The sequence below is a fragment of the Sprattus sprattus genome (genome assembly GCF_963457725.1).
Source record: "Sprattus sprattus genome assembly, chromosome: 5".
Taxonomy (NCBI): domain Eukaryota; kingdom Metazoa; phylum Chordata; class Actinopteri; order Clupeiformes; family Clupeidae; genus Sprattus; species Sprattus sprattus.
Window position 1 is genome coordinate 44,698,118 of NC_137924.1, and position 8,832 is coordinate 44,706,949.

The 8,832-nt window shown below is 43.0% G+C and overlaps 1 protein-coding gene across 2 annotated transcripts in view; it reads right to left on the bottom strand.

Moving 5' to 3' along the window:
- The window catches only part of acox3 (acyl-CoA oxidase 3, pristanoyl), a 23,345-nt gene extending 14,990 nt beyond the window's left edge, over positions 1-8,355 (bottom strand). Inside the window, exons 1-8 of one of the 2 annotated variants that reach the window (XM_080838469.1) lie at positions 8,330-8,355; positions 7,389-7,590; positions 6,636-6,869; positions 6,412-6,486; positions 5,420-5,509; positions 3,075-3,218; positions 2,586-2,674; positions 1,074-1,170 (exon numbers count right to left, since the gene is read on the bottom strand). In XM_080838469.1, coding sequence (XP_080694595.1) covers positions 1,074-1,170; positions 2,586-2,674; positions 3,075-3,218; positions 5,420-5,509; positions 6,412-6,486; positions 6,636-6,869; positions 7,389-7,559 — 900 coding nt within the window. In that variant the 5' untranslated portion in view covers positions 7,560-7,590; positions 8,330-8,355. Of the gene's footprint in view, positions 1-1,073; positions 1,171-2,585; positions 2,675-3,074; positions 3,219-5,419; positions 5,510-6,411; positions 6,487-6,635; positions 6,870-7,388; positions 7,591-8,185; positions 8,300-8,329 lie in introns of those variants that run through there. The other variant, XM_080838468.1, reaches the window with a different exon arrangement.
- Positions 8,356-8,832: the final 477 nt, after the last annotated feature.

Consider the following 8,832-nt stretch of genomic DNA (forward strand, 5'->3'; position numbering starts at 1 on the left):
GGAGAAGAAAACAAAAAAACATTGGACAGGAGGTATGCATAGAAGGAGATCAAACAACGTAATAGTGTGTGTGAACACAGCACAGCAAAAGGGCATGACAGTGTGAACACGAGAGAGAGAGAAGAAAAAGAAAAGAAAGGCAGACAAAAAAAGGGAGAGATATAAGGACACAGAGGGCAGACAGAGAGAGTAAGCAGAGAAAGAGGTGACAGAGAGAAAGAAAGAAAGAACGAAACAGAGAAAAGACAGAGAGAGAGAGAAAGAGAGAGAAAAAAAAAAAGAGAGAGAGAGAGAGAGAGAGAGAGAGAGAAAGAGAGAAAGAAAGAGAGAGAGATTATGAGAAAAGCTTGGTTCTGCTTGGTTGGACTCTGCAAACAAATGGCTGGCTGGCGGGCCCTGGCGGGGGACACATCCGGACGGGTTAATTGGGTTTGGGCCTCTCCTCGCTGTTTGTTTTCACAGACGCCCTCCTTGCGGGTTTCCCGTCAGTCAAGACGCCCTGCAACACTGGCTGTTTGTTTGGTCTGAAAACAGCCGGAATCTTCCACGAGCTCCAGCATGGCGGTTGGAACAACAGAGCCTCACCTCACGGCCTATTCTTTCAATCCTCCCATCCAAATTTGCTACACACATGTGACTTTACGATGGTAACACATTACGCAACATGCGTGGGTTAAAAACCTGAGGAGAGTCGTGAAACACTACTCCAGCTTTAGCCTATAGACGAGTTTTAAAAAGCAATCGGGGGCGAGATACTGAATGTGAATATTTATAGTAGGAATTACCTGCCACATGTCGTTAATATTGAGGCGTGACTAAATGCATTAAGTACTAGACTGTTTTTGTCTCAATTTAGGTTTTCCAACCTATTTTTATAGCACCAGAACAATAAAATTGCCAAGGCGTTTTACAGAGCCCAGAGGCTGAAGCTCCCCCTTCCTGAATCTTGTACGTTATCTGTTTACTCAATGATCAACCTCTCTTTCTAGATTTTTCATTCTTGATCTGGACACTCGCAGTTGCGCATGAAATGACCCCTGGGAGCATGTTTTGGTCGGTGGACATCAGCTGACCTTAAATGGTGTGACGTACTTCCCCTCCGGAGTCACGTCGCCCGTCTTATTCAGCAGGTTCTCTCGCGGGATCCGCACCTTGTGGAACATGGCGAACCTGACAAACGCAAACAAAAAACACACAAATGTGTATGTAGAGCTAGGTAATTGTATCACAATCGGTCTGTGCGAGTAATCAGATTTGCAAATGTGTAAAAGAATCTCTGAATATGTAGTGATTGTTTTTACGAATGTGAACGGGAATCTGAAAATGTGTGTTCCGAATCCATGTGTGTGTTAGAAGAGCGTAAGAAAGGCGTAAACAAATCTGATCACGCACATACAGATTGAGATTCGGTTACACAACTCCCTGCACACATTTGCAAATAACTTTTTGCCACAATTATAACCCCATAAACCACTTAGACAAGTAGATTTAAAGAGCCCCCAGGGAAGCGTTTATTCCAGAAGATATTAACCATGTTCTCGTTTTAGATTCTATCAAACATGCAGACTTCTCTGTGTTTACTTCAGTCAGAACATCATATTCACATTCATATATTAAATAGACACTCTAATGCAGAGATTTACAGAATAAGGAATTATTTGCATTTTATCAGTATGTAACAGGTCAAACGATCACTTTGGTGTTGCCAAACCTCCTTGGTCGACCTGTTCGGCAACTTAAAGGCACCCAGTGCAACTTTCGAGGCAAAAATAAACATTCAATTTCTAGTCTTTTTTACACATAGTAAGTTTCAATAACTCCATACCATTACATATCGACATTCAAGGAGCAAAGATGAGACGTCGTTGTGTGGTGAGAACTGTAAGAAAATCGTAAACAACAACAATCTTTATTTATTGGTGCCACCAATAAATAAAGCAGGATTCCCGTCGGCAATGTTGTTGTTGTTTACGATTTTCTATCAGTTCTCACCACACAACGACGTCTCATCTTTGCTCCTCGAATGTCGATATGTAATGGTATGGAGTTTACTACGTGTAAAAAAGACTAGAAATTGAATGTTTATTTTTGCCTCGAAAGTTGCACTGGGTGCCTTTAAGAGCTTGTGAGTAAGAGATGTTTCAAGCTTTACAATGACTGCCATCTGCTGGGAACTTAGGCTAACTACACATTTCACATTCAGAGCAAAACTGTTGTACAGCACATCACCATTGTGTTGTAGGTAAAATCAAAATAAGATTAACTTTAAAATATAAATGTGTTATGTCTAGGTTGTAACAGACCCAGGAGCACTTAGCATGATGATATCAAATCCATAAAAGCTGTATGCTCTGGGTGACCTTTATTGACCTTTACTCATACTTCCACTGAGCAAACACCTGTGCAGTGAAAGGAGACCATTTATCACTTCAACCATCAAAGTAAGATGTTCACCTTCTCTCTGTCTCTGTCTCTGTCTCTGTCTCTGTCTCTGTCTCTGTCTCTGTCTCTGTCTCTGTCTCTGTCTCTGTCTCTGTCTCTGTCTCTGTCTCTGTGTGTGTGTGTGTGTCCATCAGTGTACTCACCCATTGTCCAGTCCATTCTGGCCAAGCTTCTTTCCCATGTCTCCTACAATAACCCCAGGCATGGACAGTAGGGTCTTAGGGTCTCTGACCTGCAAGAGAGGACGTCAGGACAATACAGCTGTTCACAGATCAGTGAGACTCTTAAAGACCCCTCACTGAGGGTCTCCATCTCTCACCTACAGAATGGGGTAAACTGAACAGAAAGTGTCTTTTTTTAACAAGCTATCTATCTTACACTCTGATCAGAACTTGATCTGAGCTTGTCAGTTCAAAAGAATACGCACTGTGGACACACACACACAACCACACATACACAAACTCATGCACACACCCAGCTCCTTTTAAAACACCCCAGGAGAGTCCTATGCAGACATGCTTGTAAACTGACCAATAACAAACTGGTAGATCCTTCTCTGCACTGAGCTTCGGACCTCAAACTCACATCATGAGACCGGAGCACGTGGCTGACGCGAACACAAGAGACCGTACCTGGACGACAAACGAGTGGAGGCCATGGCAGAACCCGTCCGGCGTGTGCAGCTGAGCAAAGACCACGGCGTGGGTCGCCGTCTTGCCCAGGTTCCCCACCCAGAACTTGGCTGCCTCGAAGTCCGGGCTGTTGATCACAAACTCCTGGAGGAGAGGATAGAGACATGAGACATGAGACAGATCACTTCCATTTGGCTTCAATAGATGTTGCTTTCACTTCAATCCCTGCAATTCCAATGAATAATATCCACTGCCAACATAGTAATATATATACTATTGGAAGAGATATTATTTCAACCAATGTGTTACACGGTATTACTTATGATTAACAACAGCACCTGTTTTTTTCCCCCTAAAATGTCAAATTATAACAGAAAATAATTTCAGCTTTAGTGTGCATTGCATTCCTCACACTTTATGCTCGCTTAACAACATGATATTTAAGTTCCTCTCCTGCCATTGATTAATGCCCTCAAAACCCATCTCTGCTCCTAAAAATCACATTTTGATGAAAATGGCTTGGCGTAGCTCTACACCTTTACTTCAATTAGTATTTGTGGAGCTATGAATATGCAAATGAGCCCTGGCTCTATCTTTCTGCCTTCAGCCTCACAACATTATCAAACGGCTAATAATGTTATGCTAATGTTAGATAAACTCTGGTCCCAGCCACCTGATTGAAGCTAGATTGAAATGATAATCATCCAGATGTGCCGTTAGGGCAGGGGTGTCAAACTCAAATACACAGAGGGCCAAAACTTTAAATTGCTTCCAAGTAGGGGGCCGGACATTTTCTTTATTCATTGAAAACAAAATGTATATTATATTTTTTTCATATGTAAACATGAACTTTAGTTAGTTAACATAGGCCTACTGAATCTGGGACAAGCAGCCTTAAAGCTTAAGCCTTTTAGTTAATGCCTATAAACACAGAGATCAAATTTCAAAATAAAATAAACATCAGTGGCATTCATTTCTTATGCCTCTCTTTTCTGCACATCGCAGGCGCTCCATCTGTGGTCAGCCAAACAAGATTGTCCCAAGGCAGCCCCATTTCATTTACACATTTAGATTCCTCTTTAAAGAGATATTTCCCTGTAGTTGTGCCATGCATTTCTTTAAATCCCAAACATTCATCTATAACGCATAGAGTCAAGTCCACTCCACGGATGAAGATTAACAGCTGGGAAATATCAGATGTGTCACTGCTCTCATCCACAGCAAGGGAGTATGCGATTAAATCTTTTCCCTTTCCCATCAGCTGTTGTTGTAGATTGGTGGCAAGGTCACATACACAATCAGCAACAGTGTTTCTGCTCAGGCTCACATTTGAAAATGCTTGCCTTTTATCAGGGCACACGATGACGCAAACTCATCATGCAGTTCTTGACAAATTGTGCCTCGGTAAAGGGTCAGGCTACTTTAGCGATCTCCGCTACTACAATAAAGCTTGCCTTCACAGCAGCCTCACTTTGTGATTTTGCTTTTACAAACACAGTCTGCTATAACACCAGCGATCTTTTCGAATCCTCTTTTTGTAGTTTCTGTTTCATGTCCAGATGTTTGTACTTGTCTTGGTGTTTCGTTTCAAAGTGCCATCTTAAATTATATTCATTATAGTCATTACAGCCACATCGGCGCCGCACACAAGATAAACAGGTTTGCTCTTTACATCGGTAAACATATATTCTGCCAATATTGGCCATTTTGGGGGAGGGGGGGGGAGAGAGAGAGGCCGCAAGCTAAACTTTGACTTCAGGTGCTGACGCTGCAGACAGTGGGGCCAGGGCTCGCGCTTGCGGGCCTAAATTGACGTAGACTAGCGCTGTGGCAGTGCATTGTGGGACTTCCGGTATAAGTGGTGTGTGCCTGGCCAGCTCTTATAGACATTACATTTTATCTGACGGGCCAAATAAAATTACACTGTGGCCCATTCAAATCAATGGAACTTTTGGCAACATTCCGACGAGCCGCCGGACCGGAAGAATTCCTTTGGCGGGCCGGATCTGGAGCCTCGACTTTGACACATGTGCGTTAGGGAGAAACATTTTGAAACCCCTCCCTCCTGACAGGCAAGTTGAGGGGATTGGTTTTTGAAACCGTCATTGCTACCCTGCAGGCCTGTGAGTGGTGAGGGGGTGCCTCATGAAAGGCCCAGTGTGATGGCACTCTTATCTGAGCAGCTGAAAACCTCCGACTCGGCTTATCCACCCGACCTTCAGCCTGCCACTGAGTCACCTCAGATGTGCAGGCAGTCACTCAGACAGACGTACGTGACAGTCTGTACTCAAGCCTAGCACTCACTCTGTGCCAGTCATTCAGCAGAGGGTAGAGCTCATGGGTACCTGTGTGCTGGGGTCGTATGTGGCTGTGGTCCTCATGGCTCTGGTGTTGCTGCCGTGGCTCAACTCAGTCAGTGCAAAACACCCAAATGTCTGTAGGTCACACACACACACACACACACACACACACACACACACACACACACACACACACAAAAAGACACACAGACACAGACAGGCAGAGACAGGTGGATTGAACTGTCTCACAGTTGGCAATGTTACAATATTTGCACATAGACAAAAACACTCCTATGTTCATGGACACACCAATAGGCACAGAATAACTAATACAGAAAGACCGGGGGGGGGGGGTTAACTTAGGCAGGTTTGTCATTAAATGACGTACTTCGAATACACCCCTGATAGACTTGGATAAGCATAAGCCATTTTGGTTGAGGGGTTGTGAGCTGTTATGATTCAAGGCCACAGCCTTGTGTTTCCTGACATATAATAAGCACCTTTGAACTTCCCCTAACCAGGAGTTTAATCTTGACATAACTCAAGGTCTGTCTGTTGCTGTGACGCTACCTGAAAACCTATGACCATTTCCTGATAGTACCAAGCAATCAGTTCTTCAGCTCTCAAGAAGAGCAGGATGATAAGAGAGAGTGTGTGTGTGTGTGTGTTATCTGCTGTAGGTGTGTGCTGTGTGCTTGCCAGGACTAAAAGATTAAGCAAATATCAAGCACTGAACTAAAATGGACCTCAGCTACCCCTGCAGCAAGCAAGTCTTAAACAAATACAATTCTAACCTGAAACCCTACATTTTGCTGTGCAAATTAGCCTGAATAAAGACAAAACCCGACGTCGCTAAGATGAAAAGTGTACAGTTCTGTGGGGATATAATGAGAGCAGCTATGTGAATAGCCCTATATTAAACCATAACTCAGTTCAGCAGTCACAAAAGTCATTAAGTAACAAATCAACCTACTGGCCTGTCTTTTAAAGAAATGCACGCCTGCCATAATACACTAACACAACTTCAGGGAGCTCACCTTCATGCTCTCAGTGCTTTGGACAAACTTCTCGTGCCGTTGGGATCCTGAGTTGACCACCGTAGCACCGAACATCTAGAAGGAACAAAAATACACCGGCACGTCACACACGTGTGTAATTTACTGGACTGCAAACACCTAAAAGCACACACCCTGTGATATGTGTACGGGTTGTCCACACACAAACACACAAACACACACTTATGGGGTTCACACACACACACCCCTTTGTTGAGGAAGAACTTGGCGCCCAGGGACCAGTCATACATGCCCAGGCAGTCGTTGAGCACGGTGGTCTTCCAGGGCATCTGCATCATGTCGTCGCGCGTCAGGAAGTCGTAGCGGAACAGCTGCTTGCAGCGGTGGAACGTCAGCTCACGCATGCGCTCCAGCGATACGTCCTCGCCGGGCTGCCGGGCGAACAGCGGGTCGTTCTCCAGCGTGGTCCACACGTGGCGCTGCAGGATGGGGGAAGCCACAGAGGAACCTCATTGACCAGGAGAACCACAGCTAACACATTACGCAGTACGCACTATGATCTCGGTCTTATAAAGAACGAGAACACTGCACACAAAAGTTAACTTTTTTCCTTGTAATCCATTAACAGTCTAATCTATTAACAAATTAGCAATAGGTTAGTGAACCAGGCCCATATGAACTGTATTTAACAAAGTATCATTTGAGCAGACTGTTTTTCTTGAGGGGTTTCCAGGGTTACTTCGACAACTCAAACTCATTAACCTTGATTAAGGTGTCTTCCAACTAGAGTAGGAGGGTAGGCTATACCTCCTGATATGACGCACTGTTTATTAAACGTTAATAAACGTTTTAGTCTGAAATTACACCAGAAATACATAATGTTGAGAACATATATAACATTCCATACATGCACTGAAGAGAGACACATCAACAACACATACTGATAAAGACCTCAAAAAACAAAGCAATTAAACAGCATTAGAAAGATGGTGGCTTACCTTGAACGCAATAATTTCTTCACCATCAATGAACCTGGCCATATCTTTCCAGCTGAAAGAGGCCTTTCTCCTGTAGACATCCAAGGGCCCATGGGGCAGATCTGGAATGTTGTCATCCTTTTTCTCATCAGTCAATACGATGTTACCCTCAGCGTAGCTTGGCACACTCATCTTCTTTAAGGCACCTAATGATTACTTAAATCTAAAAAAAAAAATGTAAAGAGAGGGGTAAAAAATCAACAGGTTACAGTCCCAGAGTCAATAATAATGTATTTGTTAAGATGGAGATTGCCGTAAAAAGGTTTAAAATGGGATAATTACTATGCTGTAGAAACCTCTCATGTACAAGCTTTTGTAAATTATAAAAATAATGGTCTACTTGTAAAGCAACTGCATTCAAAGAGCGAAGTTACAGATGCAGGAATAACAGCTCTATTAATGGTGGTCAGTCGCTTATACGTAAACTAACATCAGACCCATTAACACAGCCTCCTTGAACAGCACAGTCGTCGGCAACCCAACAGTGGCAAACCAAAGTTCAAAGACAGACATATGCTTTACCACAGCTCTGTTGTAACGTTAGTTACATCACCGACGCTACTAGAGAAATGAGCTACTTTCCATAACTTATGGGCCACTTTCCAGGATTTACGCCGTATTCATTCCAAAGCTTGGAACATGATCTAGTGCAACCGTAACGTTATCTGACATTACAACTAAAAGACATTAAGTTTACTGCATGAAAGTTGAATGTACCTAACGAATATTCTGAGCTGGCAGATGATCTGCCTTCTCACCTAATTTACGGGTTGCTTGAGATGTGACAGTCATCATGTGTAGACAGACTGAAATTCCAACATTTTTCAAACTTCACACGGTTGACTGCAAAGAAATGGAAAGAAGTAAAGTCAGCAACAAAATTTAGCAAAAAAACAATATACCTCTGGACTGCTCCCCCTCTGTGTTGTACTCTCAGGTCACGGATGACGTTATTAGGGAGCGACGAAAAAAGGACTTGAGACGTGTCTAAAACATCAACCATGCGCAGGTAGCGCAGCCAGTAAATAACTGTGGTAATAATGTTTGGCTGTCTTGTAGTGGTGTGTAGTGTGTACATGCATATCACAGTATTGTTTTAGGCACAGAATTATTTTATTAGTTCATCACCAATGAATAAAGCGTTTTTAGCAATTCAAATGCCTCCACAAATATGAACTTTTATGTCTGTTAGTACAATGGACAGGTCTGTTGTATTCCACACAATTACTGATGAAACCTCTGGAAATCCCCCACAGATCAACTGACTGCTTAGAAGATATGCTATCATCTGCATGTAAAATAAATAAATAAATATCTATAAATACATTGTGTTATGACATGCTTTACTGTATAATAGGCACTGAACAACAACACTTGTTGATATCCTATACATTATTAAATCAGC